At 32.9% G+C, this 25856-nt stretch overlaps 3 protein-coding genes and 1 pseudogene across 6 annotated transcripts in view; 1 reads left to right on the top strand and 3 right to left on the bottom strand.

Moving 5' to 3' along the window:
* Nucleotides 1–292: 292 nt before the first annotated feature.
* LOC120125900 (pectin acetylesterase 9-like) lies at nt 293–7793 on the bottom strand. Of its 2 annotated transcripts, none has more exons than XM_039144221.1 (13): nt 7495–7793; nt 7316–7398; nt 6184–6313; nt 3210–3289; nt 2798–2884; nt 2481–2605; nt 2341–2401; nt 2152–2208; nt 1989–2066; nt 1782–1887; nt 994–1142; nt 708–818; nt 293–412 (listed from the first exon to the last, which is right to left on the bottom strand). In XM_039144221.1, exons 1-13 carry the CDS (start codon nt 7622–7624, stop codon nt 308–310), a joined length of 1302 nt encoding a protein of 433 aa, XP_039000152.1. In that variant the 5' UTR covers nt 7625–7793; the 3' UTR covers nt 293–307. The 2 variants fall into 2 exon arrangements, with proteins under 2 accessions (XP_039000152.1, XP_039000153.1); XM_039144222.1 differs by lacking the exon at nt 293–412 and adding an exon at nt 448–615 and having other exon boundaries at nt 7495–7792.
* On the bottom strand, nt 4032–19996 carry LOC120125902 (60S ribosomal protein L36-2-like). Of its 2 annotated transcripts, XM_039144226.1 has the most exons (5): nt 19909–19996; nt 19303–19406; nt 18822–19021; nt 18651–18699; nt 4032–4044 (listed from the first exon to the last, which is right to left on the bottom strand). In XM_039144226.1, exons 2-4 carry the CDS (start codon nt 19402–19404, stop codon nt 18666–18668), a joined length of 336 nt encoding a protein of 111 aa, XP_039000157.1. In that variant the 5' UTR covers nt 19405–19406; nt 19909–19996; the 3' UTR covers nt 4032–4044; nt 18651–18665. The 2 variants fall into 2 exon arrangements, with proteins under 2 accessions (XP_039000157.1, XP_039000156.1); XM_039144225.1 differs by lacking the exon at nt 4032–4044 and having other exon boundaries at nt 18517–18699.
* Nucleotides 13822–25856, top strand: part of LOC120125901 (signal peptide peptidase-like 1) — a 26880-nt gene continuing 14845 nt past the window's right edge. Inside the window, exons 1-4 of one of the 2 annotated variants that reach the window (XM_039144224.1) lie at nt 13822–13909; nt 14721–15660; nt 16275–16475; nt 16708–16868. In XM_039144224.1, the coding sequence (XP_039000155.1) occupies nt 14863–15660; nt 16275–16475; nt 16708–16824 (1116 nt within the window). In that variant the 5' untranslated portion in view covers nt 13822–13909; nt 14721–14862 and the 3' untranslated portion in view covers nt 16825–16868. Of the gene's footprint in view, nt 13910–14720; nt 15661–16274; nt 16476–16707; nt 17074–25856 lie in introns of those variants that run through there. The other variant, XM_039144223.1, reaches the window with a different exon arrangement.
* LOC120125898 lies at nt 21103–24072 on the bottom strand (annotated as a pseudogene).

The following is a 25856-nucleotide window of genomic DNA, read 5'->3' as shown; positions in this document are numbered from 1 at the left end:
TTGAATAAATATTATCTTGTATTTACCTCAGAATAATAAAAAAATATAGATAGATATGTATTTCGTGATGATAGAATATAGATGAGAATAAAAATTAGATGTGTTGTGGATGGTGAGATATGTGTGAGTATTGAATTTACGATAATGAACGAAGGAAAGTAAAATAATAATCTTATTGAAAAATTATTACAGTTCATTACTTCTGCAAATAGAAAGTAATTTTCAATTACAATTACTGTTCAAGGACCGTAACTTACACAGCCTTCTGTATAATTCTTCAATTACCGTGAATGAAAACCAATTGGTTTTATCGATTGTTCAATATGGTAAGAATAACGGTTGTTAGAACCGGACCAGAACGACCGATCGAGTTTAAAACCGATGATCCAGCTGATTGAACTGGTGGTGTAACCTAAAATCATGTGAACCGTTAAAAAACCAAAATTCAAGGTAATAATTTTTTTAATCTTTTATTTCATTTTTATCAAACCGATGGTTCAACCGATCAAACTAAAAATTAGTGGTCTGACCGGTTCAACCACCGGTCCGGTTTTTACATCTGTATACGGGATAATTTGTCGCAGGTAAAGAAAGAATCATCTATCTGAGTGAAACCTGCAAATGGATTTCAATGGAGATGACTGTGTTATTTCCACCAAACAGAAGGCCCTGTTAACAAGATCGAAGTGGGTGTAGGGAGACATTACCTGTTGTGAGGGTATAAGGTTGTGGCATGTCTTGTCGCATGGATAGGGGCAATCAATCTCTTTGGTTATTTTTCTACCGAAGTACCAATCTCCAACTGCTTCTGCAATGGTCTGTAATGGCATTTTCAAGTTTTTTGTTACCCGTGGGAGTATCGGATATGAATTTGTTCTGATGTTTACTTACCATATCCATGTTCGAATTTGTGTCCGAATCCGATCTTATTCGAATAATTTTTAAAAAAAAACAAGTCCAAGACACATGCATTAAGAAAAATAAATGACTTACCTTGTTGTGTATTCTTGGAGAATCAGCTGCATACCATGTGTCCTGTGACTCACTTTGACAATGAGCAAAGCATGAATTTATAAGTATTCCTCCTCTTCCTGAATTTCTGAAGAATGAGTAAAGCGCTGAAAGCATATCTCGCCTCAATCCTGGTGAAAGATTTAGATTTTAATATCAGTTTATATCATCAAAGAATAATTAGTCTATAAGATTTAGTGTAAAGTACACAAATGGTCCCCGATTATAGTGTAGTGCTTTATTCAGTTCCTTGACTATTAAAAGTTACAAAATGATCCTCTGACTATAGAGTGTTGCTTTGTTGAGTCTCTCGACTATTAAAAGCTTTAAAATGATCACCCGATTATTTATTATGTTCTAAACTCGTCCTTTTATGTTAAAAAAAATTGATAGTATTATGAGTTGAATGTTAACTTGCTGACTGTGATATGATAAAATCTAATCACATAATCTCAAACGACTATCATATGTCAATCATCATGTTAATGTTCAGCTTAAATAACTGTCAATTTTTTAACGGAAAAGGATGAGTTTGGAACATAATGAATCGTCGGGTGACCATTTTATAACTTTTAATTATCGAGTGACTTAATAAAGCAACATTCTATAGTCAGAAGATCGTTTTGTACCTTTTAATAGTTGAGTAACTTAATAAAATAATACCTTATAGTCGAGGGACCATTTGTCTACTTTACAGTAGGATTTATGCATACACACATATATATGAATTTGTCAGAAATTCAACAAACATGAGAGCAACGAAGGCCAACCTTGCAATACATTAATCTGGGTTGCATTGCATGCTGCCGGATTAAGCTTGCAACGATTCCAGTGCCCGTGCGGATCGGCAGAAGGCGGAACCAAACTATGATGAAACTGTTGGGGCAGAAACACTGTGATTATATCGACTGTGCTAGAACATTGACTCGACGGGGAATAGTGTTGAGTTTATAAACAAAAAGAGCAAGGAAATGTACCTGGTATACATCATAAGCCGAGTTCAAGATAAAATAGGGCGTTGTGATATACTTCAATGCATACTGGGGAAAGAAACACTGCGGAAAGGGAAGTTAAATACCTTGCGCTGCAAGCAAAAAGCACATCATTCTTTTATTGATAAGTGCATTGCCGAGTTCATACCAGCTTCGGATCGTTGATCGATGCCATGCAATTTGGATTTAGATTTTTCTCTATCCCCTGTCATGTCCATTTGGTTGGTGTGAATAGTTTCAGGACTAAAACAGGGTTTAAATAGGTACATTCCATGACACTAGAGATATGGATGTAAAAGCAGACCAAAATTTAAGGCAGTGATAAAAAAATAAGTACCTGTAAAGTGATTAGATCATGATAGAAGGACCTCATGGTCAAATTCAAACTTATGTCTCGTCTGCAAATTGAAAATCAAAGGATGTAACACCCGGAAACAGAAGCTTGTCAGGTGCAGAGAACTAGACAATGAAACTTACTCATCCAGGAAAAATCCAGCATCACTTAAACATTTCACACTGGCATTGCTTGGTAACATCTTTGTGAAGTTGTCACAGTGCAGAAAGGTTGCTAGACCCCCAGCAGAGCAACCTGAAAGCAATGCCTAAAGCAGAGAAAAAGCAAATGAAGTAGAGCTGAAGTTCAAATATTACCACTGAACACTGCATGTCATATTTACATGGGAATTTTTTCTTGCATATAATAAGTACGTAATTTTGAATACCAAAATACATGATTAATATCAAACCTCAAAAGTACGAAGCTATATTAGAAAATTTGACTAATGTGATCTTACCTTGCGTGCACTTGACAACCCTTTGGGCAGAAGATCATGGATGATTGCTTCAAAAATTTTCTGCCCTCTGAAATAAAGTAATGACGTCTGTTCATTTCAGAAGCATATATAGGGAAAGGAATTAGTAAAGGAGGCAATTCTATGGTCTTTAACAAGCGCTCAAATGTGTAAGAGCCTTCTTTATAGATAAGGACATTTGGGTTTTGCTTGTTATGAAGGATGGAAATGAGGAAAGATAAAAAAATTATTTATCATATGATCATAAATTTTAACTATTTGATTAACAAATTTTCCAAGTCCTACCAGTAATTCACTGTTCATGATTTTTAAGTTTCAGAACGTAGAGTTATAAATATGATTTTAAAAAACAAAAAGATACACCGCAAGGCATAGAGCTAATATGAGAAATTACCCCGTTGTAAAACTTACTATCTCCAGAAAATGAGGCTCCATCACAGTATCTCAGCTTCACACGGTTCCAGTTGTAAAAATCTGGGTGTAAGAATTTAATGATTACTCCAGAACCAATGAAGAAAAGAAATGTTTTTATAAAATCTCTAGATTTCAAGTGCTTGATATGAACTACAAACACAACTCTTTAGCAAACCGTTTTATTCTTCTTTCAGTGAACATTTGCATAAGATATAGTATAATCACTCTCTTTAATGCCATGTAGACATTCTCTTATATAGCACAATCTAACCGATTGTCATGAGCATTTGGTTCTGTATCATGTTTCGCTACAACTTGATGCAGAGTTATCAAGGCGTGCCGAAGAGCACTGCACCTAATGACTTTGTGCAAGACAACATAAGAGAATTAAGCATAATGACCTATAAAAAATGTATATTTTATAAATAAACCAGACCACTGTTAGAACTTAATTATATATATTTTAAGCTTATTACATACATACATATAAGGCCACATGCATACTGAAATTTACTTCACCTGGGTGAACACTTTTTGTACACCTTACACCTAAAGCAATATAAGATTTCTACAGCTTGGAGTGCATCTTGCACCCGTGATAACACTACTTTGTTGAACCCACATTGGTCAACGAGAAAATAATTGAAGTTTGTCTTTTGCGTCCTTTGCTTTCAAAAACTAAGGACATGTGCACAGGCAAGAAGCAACAGCTGCTCCTTCCCATGTTCCACAATAATCTTGTAGTTGCCAGCTGGAGCAAAATTATGTAAAGTTGTAAACATATGGTGCGTATGTCAAAATGAAGAGAGAAAAGACTCGGAAACCTAACCAAACCCTTCAACTATTGATCTAAAAAAAAACAAACCCTTCTACCCACCGACGTTTTGATGGTTGGTCAAAATTTAGGAATCAGGACGTTGAAAACAGTCCTCTAATGGGATCAACATGCAAGGTGATAAATGTAATTAAGAATGAACCAAGACAGCAAGTCCAGAAACAATGAAACGAATTAGCCTGGCAGAGAACTATGCTGAACCACCCAGAATCGAATACTTTTAAAATTAAAATATACTGTCATTCAATTATGTGTTTAATAATAAATTGTTATACTTTTAAAAAAATTGTAAAAATGTCATTCAATTAAAATATTCTTATACATAATTTTAGTCTTTAAAATTTATATTCTATCAATTTGATCCTAATTCAAAATAATTCAATAAATTTAACTTTTCATATTTAAAATTTTCAATAGTTTTATTCTTTGTTCTTTTAGATTGTTTGTTTTTCTGTTAGAGATGTTATATTAGTTTCCGAATACTTTTTTGATATAATAATAATCTAACATTAATTTATTGTTATTTTATGGTAGAATGCAATTATCCAATTATTGCTTTGATTTGATCATTTGATGAGCTTGTTTAGTTTGAGTGTATCACAAAAAAAGAATAAATTGATATAATTTTTAAATATAAAATTTATCAAAATAAATGAAATTTGGATAAAACATATAAAATTTGAGGACTGGAAATATTATTATCCCATCATTGACTTTTTTCTAAAAAAAATTTAACTTTAACTCATTATTATTTAAATTTATTATTAATAAAATGTAAAAAATATATATTTTAAAAATATTCAATCAAGTAATTTTGAAATATATATTTTATAAAATTTTAAATTTTAAAATATTTAAAATAATCATGGTCAAAGTTTATTTTTTTTTACTTTTAGAAAATCAATAAAGGACAAATTTAATGGGAGGAAGGTAGTATTATAATTAAAATGTTTGTTTAAAACTTTAAAAATATGTTTTTCACTAATCATATAATTAAGTGGTCTAAAATATATTTTATCCATTAAAATAAATCTGAAGGGACCAGGTGCTGCTTAGCCGCAACCTATAAACTAATCAAAAGGATAACATAGATGTCTGCATGATTACCGGGAAATGGATTACCCTTTCTCAAACAAAGGTGTAGTATACTAGATTCCGGTTCAAGCCAGTGCTATTATGATTGGTCGAGGAAAATGGGGTCCGACTCCATTCATTATTTTTGAGTTAATAATTTCAATATATCTATAAGTATATGTTTTTTCTAATTTATGACTAAAGGCTTTTTCTAACAGAAAAAATAAGGGATGCATATTTAAAAATGTAAAGGATAATATCAAAATGATGTCAATGCAGATATTGACGCGTTGATACCAATAGAACCAACTTGCACCTTCCCTTTGTCTTTTTCTTTGATACATCTGGACTGAGTATGAGAGAATACCAAGACAACGTAAAGCTAAAATATTCACCCCTAATCAATCATATGTAGGGATAAATATAAGATTTGGATCTAATAGGTATTGAATTCGATCTAATTTTATAAGACCAATCTTTTTATTTTGAAAATTCAGATTAACATCAAATTAGGTTTGGCTTTTGAAAGATAATATCATATTATATTTAAAATTAGGGTGAAAAATTTTAACTGACTTGAAATAATAATATAATTATTTATTAGAGATAGTTATAATAATATCTCTTTATCAAAATCTTTTAAACTAAACTTCTATATTATCAGATAAAAATAATAATTATATATATATATATGGTCCTATGTGAAATTAAACCTAAAAAACAAGTCGAGTTTTAAATCAAAATGAAATTCTCTAAATTCAGATCAAAATTTTAGTCAAAATATATATTTTTCTTCCGGCAAAGTGAACCGAAAGATAATTTATACCCATCCTTAATCTTATTTTCCAGTAGCTTAAATATGGTGTCACATACTGAACCCATACATTTTCGTATCCATTCTGGAGTCTGATTGGTTTAGAATCATGCACTCCATATCAAAGTTTCCATTTAAAAAATAATAATAATATGTATCACATTCACGTCATGCAGTAAATAGACCCAGAGTTAACTAATATGGAATTGAGAAATAAGATGTGAAGTGAACCTGGATTGAAGGAGACATTGTTGCTTAAGATGCCAGAGAAGACTTCCAACTTGCTCATGTAACGAGTTGATCCACGGCGCGTTTCGGCTCTCTCCAAGCAAGACAATACGTCATTACACCAACCACCACCCTGATAAACAGATTACAGTATAAATGGAATAGAATTTAAGAATCAGAATAATTAATAATCTCAAAAACATTGGATCCTACTGATCTACTGGAACTAACAAGGTGTACATCTCGTTAATCTTGTGAACATTGTCCTTCCTTAGGCTCAACGCTTGAGCCTTTTCAATAGACTTTTTATCCTTTTATTGCATGAAACTTTAATTTGTTTTATGGGACCATAAAACAGCTTCTTTTACACAAATTTGTGGACAGAATATTTTAGTTTAAAATTTCAAAACTGAAATAAATTATATTTAGTTTATGATTTATTAATGAAATGGACTCACACAACGTTTTCCTCTCACACTTTTCATGAAATCTAAGCCATAACATAAAGACAAACACATATGACCATTCATTTAAAGACAAACGCTTTATTTAATCCCACCTGCATGCAATTCATACACTTACAGGAACATATATATTATTCAGATTGAAAGGGAAGAGACAATAAAACTACACATAAGAAGAAATAAACGTCAACCTCTTAATTCACCAGATCTAGAGGCTGAATTGTTTATTACTATATTTTTACTCCTTTTTGGTAGTCTCCAATTGAATGATTTTTACCATCTGACAAATTTGACCTATAGCTGGCTTCCACTCAGCCGTTTTCACTGGTGGTTCACGCTAGCCTAAAAACTAAGTAAATGATAAAGGAAAAAACAAAAAAGTGAAATGCACGAGACCCCAGGTTTCAAAAACAGTGACAAACAATTCGGTATCAGTTTTTCCAACGCATCAAAACTAATCTAATCATCTCGAGTCTTCACGCTAATTCTCACCAGAATACAATTTTGGCTTAAGTGCCGTCTTTACGTAGTTTTGCCATTAAAGAATTTAAATTAAGGTGGTCACATGAACTAATCAAATAACATATACGATGCGATTACAGTTTAAATCTATCATATTATTTTAACAAATACAAGTTAATTATGCCCGTAAGGACGAACTCATTGATTACCTCAAACTGTAGAATCCAGTTGTTTGCTCCAGCGCCAAATCCTCTGTGCAAATGATACGCCGGCAAACTTCCATCCAAACAGACTGCGACAATTCACAAATCAAACAGTTTACCGCCAAACAAAATATAAAGATTCAAATCGCTTAAAGCTTATAACCAGAAACGAAAATTCTAATTACCGGCGCCGCCAGCAGCGGCGTTTTTAACTAGAGTCATGGCAACCAGGAGTCGCTCTTCGGAGTAAATGCTCCGTGGAGCGAGAACTAAGAATATGAATGAACACAGAATAATCTCTATATGCATCTTCATCTTCTTCACGTTGATTCTGAAATTCCTCTGATTCGCATTGAACTGATGAAGAAAAAATAATGGCGGAAAAATCTGGGCCTCGCGGTTTTGTCACTGAGAACGGACCCACAAAGAAAACAGATCTGCTACTAAAGCAGCGGGAATTGACAGGTGATGGCTTTATGTAACGTGAGAGAGAGGCCGAAGAAACGTAACATATATATATATATATATGTGGAGGTGAATTTTGGAATTTCCGCACTATAGGATAAAAAAGTGCAAAAATACATCTAAGGTCGCTAAATTATTAGTTTAGTTATAAATTGGTCAGCTTCTTTTGAAAAGATATTTTTTATCCCTTAATTAAAATATCATCACAAATAGGTTATTCATATTTAATGCAGCCTGATATAATAATAGTTTTAGTCCATAAAATTTATATATTATATCAATATGACCCTAACACATTGATAGATTGTATAAATTTTAGAGACTAAAAATTTTATTATACTGTAAGATCACTCTTTCGTTTAATGTGTAATGATCATCGATCTATTTATAACAAGTGTGTAATGATCGTCGATCTATTTATAACAATACTTTTAATTGAATGATTAAATTATAACTTTTAGGGGGTAGGGATGGCAACCGGGCGGGACGAGTGTGGATACCCCTTCCCCTATCCCCATACTCACTTAATATTTTCGTATCCATCACCACCCACCGCTGGTAATTTTTTTTAAAAACTACACTCGCCCGCGCGGATACATTCTTAAATCCATCCCCACACACATTAACTAATAAGATACCCACCACTAGTCTCGTACACGTCTGTACCCGTCCATATCCATTGATTTGAGATAAGAGAAACGACTGACTTCAATTTTAAAAATATTTATACCATAATATTTGGTTACATTACATGTCATGTTCTATAAAATCTTAATATTTACAAAATAATTATTGAAATTATACCTAAATTCATAGTGGATAGTTAGTGGACAGGCGAATGTGGGGCGGGTAAGGTCTTAAATCCATTGCCTACCCACTACCCAAGACGGATATGACTTTTTACATCCACATCTGCCCACTACACACTAAACTTTTATCCATTCCCGCCCCCAATTGATGCGGATATAGTGCGAAATCCATAAAATTGTACTTATATGTCATCATATTGAGGGGGGAAATTGATATATTTGTCACCAAACTGATTATCGTGTAACCTAAGATGTATTTTACCCATAAAAGCTTATGGGTAAAATACAAATGCCACTCACTTATTAATAAGATTACAAATGGATCATTAAAATTTTAAAAAGTTACAAATAAGTCAGTCAATTAATCAATTATTGCAAACATGTCACTTTGTCGTTAAAAATGAAACGAACTTAACTTTTTTAATCATAAATCAAGCCAATCAATTTATCAATTGAAATAATCAAGTCATTCATTTTATTAATTGTTACAGTTAGGTAACTTAGTTGTAACTAAGAAATTAATGTCTATTACACACTTAACGGCAACGTGATTTGTTTGTAATAGTCGATTAATTGAGTTATTTATTTTGATTTTTTTTTAAATTTAATGACCTATTTGTAATCTTATCAATAATTGAGTAGCATATAATGTATTTTACCTAAACGTTAAATGTGTTGCGGATTATTTAAGGGTTAAAAAAGGGGTAATAGAACATGCCAATGATATGGATGAATTCAGTGAACATGCCAATGATATTGATGAATTCAGTAAACATGCCAATGAGGCTTCGCTGGAATGCTTTAAAATTTTGAGTATTTATTGTTTCTTCCCCCAAAATTATATATTCTTTTTGTTGCATTTAGATTCCTCAATTTTTATTTATCTCTAATTAATGGGAAGTTAGAAAAAAGGAAAGTAAAAAATTAAATGTAAAATACCATTTTTGTCCTCTTTAACTTTTGCAAATTATTTTAGAAAAAATATTAAATATTTAAATTTATCACTTTCGCCACTATAGTATTTTCACATCACTTTAACCCTTGAAATTGCTTAATTGTATCATTCAATACATATCCCAAACTTAAAACCCTAAATTATAAACCACAAGTTAGGGCTTAGGATTTATAGTTTAAAGTTTAGGGTTATAAGATTATGTTTTGGGTTTATGATTTATAATTTAGGGTTTTAAGTTAGGGATAGGATATGGAATGATGCAATTAAACAATTTTGACGGCTAAATTTATGCGAAAATACTATAGGGTCGAAAATGATAAATTGAGTTTGCTACAAGATCAAATGTGACCCTTAAACCTAAATTTAAATATGTCAAAGGTTTCAAATTTTAAAAATTTGTCCATATATCTTATTTTGGTAAATTGAATGTCCATACTTTATTTTCATTTTCTAACTTCTATTCAATTTTTTTCGCTATAAGCTTATCATTTTATTAATTTAGCCCTTAAAAATTATAAATATAAATAATTGATAAATTGTAGCACTTAATTAATGATAATTTTAATTTTTACAAAAGTTAAGTGTAGGGTTGATAAATACCGTAAATATAATGGAGTAAAAAATTGTTTTTACTTTCTATAGTTATCACTATAAAGGACTTATTATTAAAAAAATACATAAATTATATATCTTTTTTCATTTCGATGCTTACATTTTTCGGTAAATCTAAGTGTTTAATGTTACAAAACATTATTATTTTAAGTGTCTCGGCGACACGATCGTTTCAAAATCTCGTTAAGAGATATATATCACATTTATATAATTTTGAAAAATATGAACACGATACATGTCACCTAACGAAATTTTCTAATATTTGTTACAACCGAGACACTTAAAGTAATAACGTTCGTAATGTTAGTCATCTATATTGACTGAAAAAAGTTTAGACACCTAAATGGGAAAAGAAGTATAATTTGAACATTTTTTATATTAAGCCTTTGATTTACTACATTTACATCATCAAGATTCAAACTTTTAAACTTTCTTAACAATCTAACATAATAACATTCCATCCTCGTTGTGTGTGTGTGTGTAAATTACACGTTTAGTATATAAACTATCAGTTTTTGTCCGTTTTAGTACTTAAACATTCAATTTCTTTCAAACCATACCTAAAGTTTAATTTTTGTTTTATTTGAGTACCCATGTTCACAATTTATGAACTTTTTTTTGAAAGTTTAAGTTATAAAAGCGGGCCAAAACTAATAGTTTATATACTAAACACGTTGAGTTTTTAACAAAGAGGTATTGAAACGAAACAAAAACTAAATGTTAAGTATGTTTAGAAAAAAATATAAAAGTTTAGATACTAAAATGGACTAAAACTAATAGTTTAGGTACTAAATTCATAGTTTACCTTCTATTTTTTTTCCTATGGAACGCTGACGGGGGCCTACTTTCCTTGCCTAACGTATGACTTGTGGGAATTGTTAAGTGATCAAAGTCCCGACACACATTTGAATTCTGTTATGCATTTTGGATTACTCCTTGAATATGGAAAGTCTTACGTTACACAGCTCTTAGGTAATTGGTTAGTTTTAGGCCTGTAAACGAACCGAACGCACACGAACGGAGGTATGTTCATGTTCGTTCATTTAATAAATAGACGAACATAAACGAACACGAACATAAACGAACAAAATTTTTTTTGTTCATGTTCGTTTATTAAGGAATATAATTTGTTCATGTTCGTTCATTTAATAAATAAACGAACATAAACGAACACGAACATAAACGAACACGAACATAAATGAACACGAACATAAACGAACATAAACGTTGGAGACCCTACCTTCCATTATTCTTTCATGAAAAATAGTCGACAATGCAAATCAACCAAATCTACAGTGATAAATAGCGTAAGAGTTGATTAGCAGTGATGAAATGTTTGAAGATATCAAATATTTCGATCGATCTTTTAAAGATATTAAATGATTCACACAACTTTAATTTAACGCTATAACATTTATCTTAGTGGTCCATGATTACATATGAACAATCATTTTCTCCTATTACACTCTTTTTCATAAATGGCATAGAAACCTTTGTTTTGTTTTATGGTAAATTCTATATATTTTTCTCTTTACTGATGCTCGTATACTTCCGATTGTTACCTTTATATTCACATCTATTTCTAGAAAGAAGTATGATGTTTTCTTGAGTTTTAGATGTGAAGATACCTGCAATAACTTTACATATCAACTATTAAGTCAAATAAAACAGAGAAAGAGATGAAAACAAACATGTAAAACTTCATATTGCACTATAATATAACTTGTTTTGAAGCTTTCAGCGATCGTCTCCACTCTCTAGTGAACACTAGGGTTTGGGAAAAAAAAAAGGGAAATGAATATAGGTGCGAGGTGCCTCACAGGTTAACATATTGGATTTAATCTCCAAATAAAATTGGATTAATTATGGAGTTGGTCATCAGAATATCATATTAATTAATATTTTTAAGATACTTACAAATTGGTCACCAAAATTGATTTAAGAAGATTGGGTTAAACATAAATGAATGAACATAAACGAACATAATCGAACGAACATAAACGAACATAACCGAACGAACATAACCGAACGTTCACGAACGTAAATGAACGAACGAGACCTATGTTCATGTTCGTTCATTTAATTAAACGAACAAAAAATCTTGTTCATGTTCGTTCATTTAATAAATAAACGCACATAAACGAACTTCCCGCCGCACGGTTCATGAACGGTTCGCTGAACGTTCAGTTCATTTACAGGCCTAGTTAGTTTGTTGGCCACTAATATATGCACTTTTCGAGGGCGGGTGTTAAATCGGCCAATTTGGTTAATAGACCGAATCAAACTTCTAAAATTTTATTAATCGATATTTTTTTTCCAGATTAAACCGCTAATTGAATCGATTTTTTTAAAATAATTAATCAAAATGAAAAAAATTCGATTAATCGAATTTAACCGAAGTTTAAATATCCCTAAGACTAAGGGTTGACTTCCAATTCCATGAAAGTTAGGTATGATATCTCTTGGTGGTTTGACTTTGATAATTTACCTAATCTTTGTTAATTGGTGTTTTGACTTTGATGATTTACCTCATCTTTATGAATTTTTTTGGAATAAATTCTATTGACATACACGGAGCTAGGATCAGATATCGGGAGAGACTAATTTTATTTACAATAAAGAAACAAAGTTTAACGAAATATTTAAATATAACAATTAAAAATGATAAATGTTTTATTTAACTAATATTTAAATTAAAAAGGACTTAAAAAATTATCCTTGCTTGAAAAGCTCCTAGATTATCAAATTCTCGAAGATAATGAGCCATTCATCAGTTCTACTTGCTGAGCTTTGAGGAGGACGGACTTGAACTTATAAAATTTTTAGAAATCGAAAACAGATTTCAGTAGAACACATCTCTTATTGAAAGCTGATTAATACATATATAATTCATGGAACCCTAAGTCGGTTTTTACCTATTGGGCATTTAGTACATATAAAATAGTTTATACAATATCATTTAAACATTAAAAATATATTTTATGAAAATTATTTTTCATAAAATATAAATTATTTTCTGAAATATGTTTGCATATAAACAAATAGACCCTAAATGCCTCTACATTTACTTTTAGTGATCATGTTTACTTCATCTTTAACATTGTTAAGGTTGCCAGGAAATGGGTATGGATTTGAGGTATACCAAGTGGAAGCTGAGGCCCAAATAGCTTAGATAACCCATACAACAAAGGGTGAGCTAAAGGAGGGTAAAATTAGCCCAATAAGCTAGACAGGTAAAAAAATTGACCCATTAGACATTCCTCAAAATTAATTTGGGATCGATACTTGTTACAGTGATTTGAAACTCGTCACGTGGGAATGACGAGTTTCAATAAAATATGTTGTTTTATTGGAACTTGTCACTCTAACGTGATAAATTCTAATAAAGTATTATATCTTTTTGAAACTTGTCACATTGACGTGACGAATTTAAATAAAAAATATTATTTAAACAAAATCGTCATATGAACGTGACGAATTTCCTCTGCAATGTAGCATTTACCCTAAATCACAAATTAATTTTTGGGATGGCTTAATGGGTCAATTATTTTTACCGGCCTGAGGTATTGGGCCAACTTTGCCTTAAAGGAGGGCTTTTACCCAAAACAACGTCGGTTCAAATTGCAAAAACATGAAAATAATGATGGGTTTTCTGAAAATTAACTCAAAAATCTCACTTCCTTCGCCTCGCACTAGGGACCTTATTGATGATCACCAGAGCGACCGAAACAAAGCCTCACAAGCTGTACAAAGTCCAAGGTTAGTCCTCTCCAAAATATCTCTGTCCTCAATTTACACTTTTTTAATCTTATTTCATCTACTTTTCATTTGATCAGATCTTTACTCATCGCCCGTATGCAGATCAAATCTTATCTCTATTTCCCCCAGAATATTGTTTTTGAATATATTTTATAGCTTTTTTTTAGTAGTTCTTTACGCCCTAGATTGTTAGCCGTTTTTTGGAGTTCTTCCTTGCGCAATATGAGCTGTGAACGTGATGAAGATTTCGCATTTCATCTCAGCTTTTGTTTGTTTGCTGTGATTTTTTTTATATTAAATTAAAATTTTGAGATAATTATATATAAATTGACGTTAGAAAGACATGAAATGTGAATTTAACTGTTCTCTGTTTGTTTTGTTTCTGGACGGAAATGGGATTCTTAGTTTCATGCTGCTGGACAAGCAATTTAGTGTGATTTGAAAATTGTTGGAATAGTAAGCAATCATTTTTAGCTTTACACCTTTCCAATGCAAATCAGATGAAAGAATATTATCAAAAAGGGTTAACTAGGAGATGGAGATGTTAGGTTTGCACAACTAGAGAAATGGGTTGCTCATTTTTTCGGTTTTGGAGCACTCCTTTGTTTAAAGTTCCTCATTGGAGAATTGTGGTTTTGAAAGTGTAACACTGTGATGAATTGAAAATTTCTATAATTATTTTTAGGAAAACATGATACTATATTATATCTAGTGGATAGAGCTGGTTCAGTTTTCCTAGATCTAGCTACTGATGTTTTTCATGTTTTGTTATGTATTTTAATAGATATTGTTTTCTGTAATTGTTTTGCAGGTTGCATGGGTTTCTCTGCTAATAGTGTTCATTAGAGAAACGGTGCAACTTTGTTCTCGAGATTCATTTTGTGTTGTATTTGATTTAGGTGCATAAAAGGTGTGCTTCGGATAATTGACCCAAAAGAGTTGTGCGCTTAGTCATGGATTCTTTGTGGAAACTTTTATATTTACTTGAACCTGCTCCACTTACTCTCATTGCTACAGCAGTGGCTGTGACATTTGGATCTGCATTTCATGCTCTGAATTATGGGAAAGAAATGGAGAGGAATCGTGACTTGTCAGAAGCATCAATTACTCTAGATAGGTCCCAAGCACTAATGATCCCAATAATGAGCTCCTGCAGCTTGCTTTTGATGTTTTACCTTTTTCCCTCGGTCTCACAACTCCTGACTGCATTCACAGCTATTGCCTCTGTTTCATCCCTATTCTTTTGTCTATCCCCTCACGTTGGGTATTTGAAATCACAATTTGGTTTGGCTGACCCATTTGTGTCTCGGTGCTGTTCAAAGTCATTTACAAGAATACAAGGCTTATTGTTATTAGCATGCATCCTTACGGTTGCATCTTGGCTTGTTTCAGGGCATTGGGTTTTGAACAATGTGTTAGGTATCTCCATCTGCATTGCATTTGTCAGTCATGTGCGCCTTCCAAACCTCAAAATATGTGCGATGCTTCTAGTATGTCTTTTCGTGTATGACATATTCTGGGTTTTCTTCTCTGAAAGATTTTTCGGGGCCAATGTCATGGTGTCAGTAGCAACACAGAAAGCTTCAAACCCAGTTCACACAGTTGCTAATAGTTTGAGTCTTCCCGGCTTACAATTGATCACAAAAAAATTAGAATTGCCTGTAAAGATTGTTTTTCCAAGGAATTTGTTGGGTGGTGCATCCCCTGGTGGGAATTCAGCTGACTTCATGATGCTTGGTCTTGGTGATATGGTAAGAAAGCCTCTCTTCAGTATATGAAAAAAAGTAGTTTTTGTTGACTTTTAAAGGTGTCTTATTTTATGATCAGCAGTATTCATTACATTTCATTTGATTTTGATATTTATTCTTTTTTGAATGAACATGGAGAATATTCAAATCTTGTCCCTTATGTTGTTCGAGGAGTAATTACTCGGGCAAGTTTACTGGTTGCAGTACTATTTAGTTATTTAAAGTTGAATTTCGTATGCCTATTGCTATATATCATGCAAAGCTCTCGAATATTTGCAGGCTCTTTGTTACTGGACTATCATCTATTAGTATATTCAAGGTGTAAGTCCTTAAATCGTCATTTCAGTTTCAAGCTTGAGAAGTTTATTCTGGTTTGCAAATTACACTTGCAGTCTTGCACTTGGGATCTCAGTCTGGACTTGTCAACCAATCATTTGTTATTTGCAATTCATGCATTTTTAGAGACAAGCACTCCAATAATATGCATGTGACATTTTCAGAATAACATCGTAGCATTGTGTATCAGTTCCACATTACTTTGCTGGCAATTTTCAACCCATTTTTTCCTCCCCAATCGTTAGAGTTTCTGACTTTTTCTTTTCTTGGGTTCCACATAGGCTATTCCTGCAATGCTGCTAGCATTGGTCCTCTGTTTTGATCATCGAAAGAGTAGGGAAACGGTAAATCTTTTAGATTTATATTCCTCTAAGGGGCACAAATATATATGGTATGCCCTTCCTGGGTATGCTGTTGGACTAGTAACTGCAATTGCGGCTGGCATTTTGACTCACTCACCTCAACCTGCTCTCCTTTATCTGGTATTTTATCATTACAGTTTATTGAAACTTGTTGACCCTCTATATTTATCATGAATTTTTGCAAACATGATGTACTCATTCTGATCATTTCTATTCTCCCTGTGTACTCGATCGAAATTCGACAAGGGTTTATTAAAGCTGTTATTGAATGTTATAGTTTTCTTGAGTTCATGGGATGCCTGTTGCACCTCCACATCGTCTTTGACTTGCATCCTTAATCTTTTACGTGTAGGTACCTTCAACACTGGGACCTGTAATTTTCATGTCGTGGTTAAGGAAGGAGCTACTTGAATTATGGGAAGGAACCATGCTAAATCTGAATGACAAGGCTAGGCATATAGAAGCCTGAGCCATTTCTTCCTGTGGCACAATGTTATGTTAGGTTGTGTATCGTCGGGAGTACGCAGAACCGTTTGGTTGTATATCCTTGGGATGTTCCGCCATTGAAAAGTAGAGTAATATATCAACAATTCAATGTTTTACTTTATGAAATCCAACTTTGCCAATGATATATTTACCTAGTGAAATCCAGGAAACAAACATGGTGAGTCTAGTGTTTGAACAATAAGCAGGTTACAATATCAACGAGTTGTTCTAATATGCTTTCTGCCCTTCCATTTATGCCTTAATTTGGATGGTAAAATATACATGTATAAATCTCATGATAGAGGCTCATTTACTCGATGACCAAAGGACGTTTTAAGATCTTTGCCATTCAACTTGGATTTCATGGTTGTCCGAGTTCTTTTGTCTTAATCGGGTCAGAGAACAATTTGCGACACTTCTGAACCAGACATGTGATTACCATTTTGCTTTATCAAAATGATTATCTCGTGTGGCTCCATTAAAGCTGGTAAGGATAATTGCTTGAGGCAACTTTTTAGAATTCCTGGCTGTATATTTTACCATATCATCCTAATGGGCCGTACATGTAAATTTCTTGACATGCATTTATAACATCATCTTGTTATCATATGTGGATGTGCACATATATTCCCTGGATGTGAGATGTTAGGTGGAACATGCATTAAGAGCTGTTGAACAATAGCAGACACCACTTCCCTCTTTAGCGTGCACATTTCAAGCAGTTTCTTGGTTGTCAAGGTACTGTTTTCCATAATTTGCTCAAACAAGTCACAGGAGAAATAGTAATGACCTCAAACTATCTTAATGTTATTCTTAATCATTTATTTTTCACTCGTTCAATCTAGGGATGGGCATGGGTTGGGTTTTCCAGCCAACCCGACCTGACCGACCCAAAATTTTTATACCTTCACCCGAAACCCGATCAGACTTTTGAGATAAAACTTTACTCCGACCCGAAATAATATAAAATTATTAACTATATTTAATAAACAGAGAATTAAAAAAAATAATATAAAGAGGAATATTCTTACAATTATCCCTAAATTTAAGATTTTTTATATTATTTTTTTGGTCGGGTCAGATTTTTTCTCCCTAAACTCGAACACAAACTTAAATTTTTTAAAAAATCCGACCAGATCAGGTCAAGTCGAAACCCATCGAGTTCGGATCTCATGCCTATCCTAATTCAATCATCTAAAATCATTTAACTTCAGTCATTCGACAAGAAATGACATAGATGAGTCCCCTTGAGATCAAATTTTACACCATCAACGTATACCATCTCAATATTTTGCATATTAGGTTTGCACATATTTTATTAAGTTGTTTAGTTGTGGCTTTTACTCAATTTAATCATCACTTGTTAACAATCTATCATATGTGAATCCATTTGAGATCGAGTTTTTAAAGGTGTAAATAATATGATCAAGACTATAATCACAATATATAAAGTGTACTCTATTTTTCATTTAAGTACCTAAAGTATTTTCTAGTCAAAATAAATACCTAAAATTTAATCAAAATAAGTATCTAAAATATTTTGTCAAAATAGGTACCTATACTATTCAATTTTTTTCATCTAAATTCTAAAAAAGTGAACATGCAACAATAATTAAAGAATATTTTAAGTACTTGGATGGGTGTCTAATTTCAAAAAGACATAACTTTAAAGTCATTACTTCTTCCAATTTCTCATATCTAATTCAAATAAAAAGTTTTCAAAACACAGATTTCAGTCTCAAACAACAAAAACGAAACATAAGCTAAACAAACATCTCCAGCTGCTCCTAATCGAGAACAGAGCAAAACCAAGAAAACAAAGGTTTATTTCTTCTTTTCTGCACCTCCACCATGGGCCCTGAAAGGAACATCACACGAACAACAATATTTATTACCGTTTTCAGATGGCAAAGGCTTCCTCGAAACGTAAGAAGGAAACATATAACTGCTTGTCCGATATGTTGTAATAAGAGATATTACCTCATCTTACGGAGAACGCTGGACATCTCTTCACGCTTCTTCTTTGCCCTTTTGTGAGTTCCCAACTTCCTTTTAGCAACCTTTAGAGCTCGCTTGTCCTTGCCAACTTTCAGAAGCTCAGTGATCCTCTTCTCGTATGGTGCAAAACCAGCAACTTCTCTGATCAAGCTCCTCACGAAATGAACTCTCTTGCTTGTTTTCTGAATAAGATAAAGTAATTGGGACCATGACTTCTCTGATCACAACAATTTACTAACACCGCTATTTTCCTATGTTGCTCCGACTACTTTTATGTACTCTGTCCATGCACATCCGAACAAATAATCTATATATCAAGCCACATTACCAATTACCATAACTAAAACTTGTGTCCAAATCTGAGCCATGTAGCTTTTTCACCTAAGCAAGTTTGCCTTTCTCTTTTGATAAAAGAGATGCACAATTACAAATAATCTACATAAATGAGAATAGATGTACTTACTCCTTTCCGAATGGAGGGACGAGGAGCCAACTCCTTCTTGGTTACAACATGACCCTTGTTCAGTCCTACAGAGAGGCCAGTATTTGGCTGCTTGGTAGCCATGCCTGTTTCAGAAACAACCAAACAACTACATAAAATTAACCAAAAAACAATAAATTCAAGCAACATTTCAATAATCTTTCATATTCGAATTACAGATCAGTTCGATTATCAACTCGAGCTTCAAACAGAAGTTGAAAAATCATTTTAACCTAGGAATCAAACCAAACATTAATTATACTTTCCTCCATAAACAGCTCAAATTCCACAAAACATATTTGCATCAACAATTAAACAAAAAAAATACAGCTGCATATTAATCTCCAAATATCTCAAGACCAAGAACTACATTTAGATAAAATGAGCATCAAAACTAACTCTAACACATAAAACATCAGCTAAAACAAACCCACCAGTCAACGCACAGCAGATAATGAACACAGCAAACACAATTTCTGGGTTTTCAGCTTACAGTTTAGCTTCCCAAGCAATCAAACAGAGAAAAATACTCAGAAAAAAAGATGCTAAAGAAGAGTGAAGGGGCTCAGAGAGATAGTGAAGATGTACCTGCGGAGACGGGATAAATGAGGCGGAGTTCAAAGAAAATAGGGTTTTCGGGATCGTGGCATAACAAATATATTGAGTTCTAACCCTAGGTTTTAAGGGTTGGTGACATGGGTTCTGGGCTGAGAAGCCGAGAAATAAATAACGTGCAGAGAAGAGTAATGGCTTGAGGATTGACCCAACCCAAAATCTCTTAGAGCCCAGTTACTTCTAGATTATCTAGCTTCTAGGGTTTAAATATGTTAGGGGTTTGTACTATGTTAAAACTTAAAATTTAGTCCATATATACTAATTTTGTGACAATGAATCACTAATATTTTAGGTTAAATTATGCATTTAATATATAATCTATCGGTTTTGAACCATTTTAGTACCTAAACTTTTAATTTTTTTAAAAAACACACCTAACGTTAATTTTCATTTCATTTTAGTACCCGTCGTTAAAAAAATTAATACATTTAGTACCTAAATTATCAATTTTGATACATTTTATATCCTAAATTTTAATTTATATATTTAAGGTTTTAACAATTTGACTCACAATTAAAAAAATATCATTAATTAAACATTGTAATTTTTTTTATCATCTACCTTTATAACCTTTTTAATAGGAATCGAGTTGGGAGTTGTATATAGGCACAGAGTGTTAAAGAAATTGCACAGAGTGTTAAAGAAATTACAAACGAATCGTTGATATGAATATTTTAAGGGTAAACTACACATTTAGTCTTTAAACTATCAGTTTTAATCTATTTTAATACTTAAATTTTTAATTTTTTCAAAATCATACCCTAACGTTTAATTTTTTATTTAGAAAGTGTGATATCCTTCTATAGGCAACTTGAAGTTGCCAAATGGTATAATTTGCAACTTGAATCTGTCCTCCTTTATACCACAATGGTCCTATGAAGGTTTTTTTTTGGCTCTCTCTAGTCCCAAGGTTTCTTCTTGACTAATCTCGATCGACTCGGGTCACACATCTGATTTTGGTAGATGAGTCTCCCAATGAGAATTTTCTGCATACATAAGAACTCGAACCTGAAACCTTGCTTGAACAATTTCAACTTGAACCAACCTCGCTGGTCAACATGAAGTCTGATGTTTGTATTGCATTCAAAATCTTGATCTTTCTTTCTTTTTTTCTTTTGATTTTTGAAAGCCTTGGTGTAAGTATGGTTTACAAGAGAGAGAAAAAAACAACAATCGACATATTTAAGACAAAATAAGGTAACACTTAACAGTATGGTTATAAGGTATATCTACAATTACCTGGTGTAATGAAAGCAAGGCCTGCATTTCTGGTAGCATGCGTTTAACATCCTGAGTTCTGCTATTAGTATTGTTAGTGATATTCATTTTCAGGACATGCCAGGGCCAACAAAAGTGCCTCAGCTTACCTCGGCTCCTCTCTTTGCCCTCCGCTTCTTCTAATTGTTTCGTTAACTCCTCGATCCGTTCACGAAGTCCTGCAGCTCTGCTGTCGGCTAGCTGCAGAGACCACTCTGCAGCTGCCTGTGCAGCTATAGCAGCGACTGCGTGTTCTTCTTTCAGCTTTAACTTGCCATTGGATATTTCCAGTGCTGCCTTTGTTTTGTCCAACTCTTGCTTCAAAATGACAACCTAGTCAAACATCAATGCTGCTAGATTTCATCTCAATAACTCCAATTAAATTCTAAGATACAAATAAAGATCATCTATGCTACTATGACTACTTTTGCTTGCACATGCATTTGACATTTGTATCATGCGGTGATAGGGATGGACCGAGCGAGCGGGTGGGCGGTCGCTCCTTGAAAGTTTAATATTATCTTATATTTTAGATTTTTTTCTATGTATTTTCTATTGAAAATTTGTTTTCACTCCTGAATTTTATAAGTTCAAGTATTTTCCCTTAGAATTTTAAAAATTCAAGTTCGCCCCCAACATAAAATTCTGTATCCGTCCATACGGGACATAATCATTCATATTCATAGAAAACTTTAAATATTCGTATCCGACAAACGCATCCAAGCTCGAGTAATGCAAAAGATAAAATAATATTCGTATTCATTTTCAGAGCACACAAGTTTGATGGTTCATATTGACAGAATAGAACTACGTACCAGTTTGTCACGCTCTTTAACCTCTTTTTTTCCAGCTTCTACTTCCAACTCACAAGCTTCCCTCCATCTAGCAACATCTGCTTCAGTTTCTTTTATTTCCATCAATAGTTCCTCGACCTTATAAAGTTGAAATTCCAATTAAATAATAAAGGAACTAAGAAGAGAGAAAGGGTGGATGAGGTTAGGAATGAAAAGAACAGAACATGTCCAAGGGGTGCAGAAAAAAAAAGACAGATGCTAACATTTTGAGCTAAAATCATCTCCCTGACTTCCAATTCCTTAATGTACAGTGTGTTTTCTTCAATTTTTTGAACTTGTTTCTCCGTAAGACTCTGCAGTCGCTCGTTATCGGACCTAGAATAGCAAGGACACAAATAGTCGATAACAAAAAATCTTTTAGCAGGAATAAGAATTGAGCACTTAAGAACAGGAGAGCATAGATTCATAATCTTTTCATCTTCCAAAAGAGACACATTGATAGAGATTTTACCTATACTATATCCTTGAAGTTATAAACTACTATCAAAGGATGTCTTAATTGTCATCAAAAGCAAAATATTACATGGAGAAGTGCAATCACCGTGAGTTCCGATACGACTGTCTCCTATATATGATCAATAGCAGCAAACATTAATGAAATACCAAGATTCCTCCAAAGATCGTCGTAATTGAGAAATTTCAAGTCTTAAGTTCTTCATTATCTTCTCCACCGTAGAGGCCTGTCGAAGATATAAGTTAGACATTTTGCTCGTTGCAAATTCATCAATGTATAGTACAGACGCATACCAGCTAGCTAGAATTACCAACAATCACTAATTCTTAACGAACAGTATGTGCCATCACCGATTTAAGTTTGGACATATATGAAAATTAAGCTTTCAACCCACAAAAGGAACAAGTTAAGGGATCTTAACCAATATTAATTTTGGGTTCAATTGAATGGAAAAATTGAAGCATCCATGTGAAGCTAGTATGCCAATGCAAACAAAGATGAAGTGAACTTGAACATACCAGGCTAACAACCTCCTCTTCACACTCGCTATTATCCGATTTACTCCCGGTAGTAGAAGTACTACTGGCGCCGGATCTCTCGATGGCTTGCTCGTTGGGTCGTCCGTTTCCCATCATAAACCCGAACCCGACTCTCTGCAGCCCCCGCTCTGCAATATGTAACAATGCCACCCTCTTTTGCTCATTGTTCCCTTTCAACTTATTCAAGTTCTTCTCCACTGCCTCTTTCTCCACCAAAGCGATCCTCAACAAGCTATTGATGTCACGGTTCTCCTAAGTTAAACTCACGAGGCTGCTCTCCAATTCCCTCTTCTTCTTTCTTGCTTCCTTGAACTCGTTTGCTTTCGAGTTAGCTTCGCTCGCAAGTTTTAAAACCGTGGTAATTTCTCTCCAAAAAATCCCCAGTTCTTTGTGTTCTAATTCTGTTTTCTCGCTCTCGCTATCGACATTCTCCACCAACGCCTTTTCATCATTCAAAACTTCGACGAGTTTGACCAAATTTTCCTTCACTGGCTGGATCGAATCCAAGCTTTTCTCAAATACTTCATTCATAACTTCAGTTTTGGATTCAAACTCTTCGATTTTCCCTCTAGAAATTTCAAGCTGTTTCTCGAGTTCTAGCTTCGCTTTCGATTCCTCGTCGATCTTTCTTGTGAAACCTTCCTCGTTTTCTCTCAGAATGACTTCAAATTCCTCGATTTGGCGCCGAAGAAAGTCTCGCTCGAGTGACAAGCCGTGGACTTTATCCGTTAAAGTAGCGGCGTGAGCAATTGCTTCGTCTCTTTGTTGCTGGAGGAGACGCATATTCTCCTCCAAGGATGAAGATTTGGATCGGAAAGATTCGAATTGGACGAGGAGATCATCATCGGAGATTGATGACGACACGGCGGAAGAATCGCGACCGTTGATAGAGATTTCCGATGAAGGATCAGCGGCGGTTTCCATGGTCCATAGACAGGAGAAAATAATTTAGGGATTGTGGTGAGAAAGGGAGGTGGAGTAGGCATGGAGGGATGAGAGTGTATTTTGAAGCTACCGGTCAAACGGACACTATAAAGAAGGTCAGGTGGGCGAAGGGAATGCATGGATAACTAGTTTTGGCGGGGATTAGTTAAAATGTCACTATGTTATAACTTCCGGTTAAATCCATATTTACCCCCCAAAGTTGGGAACTTTTATATATTTGGTCCCTGAATTAGATTTTTTGGATAAACTACGCATTTAGTACCTAAACTATCAGTTTTGGTCCATTTTAGTATATAAACTTTTAATTTTTTCAAACCATACCTAATGTTTAGTATCCCGTCATTAAAAACTTAACGTGTTTAGTACCTAAACTATCCGTTTTGTTCCGTTTTAGTACCTAAACATTCAATCTTTTCAAAATTTAACGTTAAATTTTGAACGAGGGTACAAAAAATGAAACAAAAATTATACTTTAGGTGTGATTTTGAAAAATTAAAAGTTAAGAACTAAAACAGACCAAAATTAATAGTTTAAGTAATAAAAATATAATTTATCCTAATTTTTTTTATTAGCATGACTCTAGAAATTGAAAAATATTATCAATGCTAATCATCATTATCCATTTTATTTTTTTAATATATAAAATATAAAATTTGTTGCAAAATATTATCAATGTTAATCATCATTATCCATTTCTATTTTGTAATATATAAAACATAAAATTCTGTTATATCTTACTAAAGACCATTTGCATATTATTCTCGTATTTCATAATCATTAAAAGAATTTAAATAATTTTTTATTTTCTGACATTTAAGAATGTCTACAATAATGTAAAATAAAATACCTATGAATGAAGGACTTCCAATACCTAAATTTTGAAAAAAAAATGTAATTTTATTAGCACAATCTTTAACAAGCTCACATGATTTATCAAAGTCAAATTCATTATTATATGATTATATCCACTTAAGTTGTTAATCTTCTTGCGGTAGTTGTCGCACACATTAATATGTTCTTATATAATCTCTTGAGCATGATTAAAAGAAAAGATGTGACTAGAAATTGTTATTTCACCTGCATCTGATAGGTTGCGATCCGATTTGATTTGATTCGATCTGGTCAATTTTTTTTTTAAAAAATTGAGTTTGAGTCGGGTCAAAATTTTTAAGGGGTGAAGTCGGGTTTGGGTGAGGGTGAAAAAACTCCAACCCAACCTAACCCGAGGATAATAATGTAACTTTCTTAAAAATGTTATTATTATTTTTAATTAAATCCTTAATTTGTATAGAGTTTGGTCAGATTTATACTCTAAAAATTAGAGTCGAGTTAGGTCCGGCGGGTTGAAAGTAGGATATAAAATTTTTGGGTCGGGTCGGATTTGGGTGGATGATGCATATTTTTAAATCGGATCGGGTTGACAAAAAACTCGACCCTAACCATCCCTAGATGTGACTTTAATGAATCTACCTCACTTTAGTTCTTATATGCTCCATCTCTTAATGAAGATAAAATTTACTGATACAAATAATATAAATTTACATATATAAAATATTAAAAAAATAATTATCATACAACTAATTTTAATCTGAGTAAAATAAAATTTAATTTTTTATTATTTAAAATATGAAAAAAAATTAATTATAGCAAAGAATAATTCCATCATAATCAAAACAAACTTTAATAGAAAAGATTCTTCAAGATGAAGATAGAAATATAAAAGTGAAAATGACAATGCTAAAGCTTTCTAAAACATTAAAATAATAAAAGATTCAAACTAAAATCAATGTGAGGAACTCTCCACATAGTCCGTTCAAATATATAAAAAAAAGGAAAGGATAAAATAATATTTAGCTCCTAACTTAACAATAG

This window comes from Hibiscus syriacus, unplaced genomic scaffold (assembly GCF_006381635.1).
Source record: "Hibiscus syriacus cultivar Baekdansim isolate YM2019G1 unplaced genomic scaffold, ASM638163v2 tig00110446_pilon, whole genome shotgun sequence".
Classification (NCBI taxonomy): domain Eukaryota; kingdom Viridiplantae; phylum Streptophyta; class Magnoliopsida; order Malvales; family Malvaceae; genus Hibiscus; species Hibiscus syriacus.
This window is presented reverse-complemented; position numbering and strand designations above follow the sequence as displayed.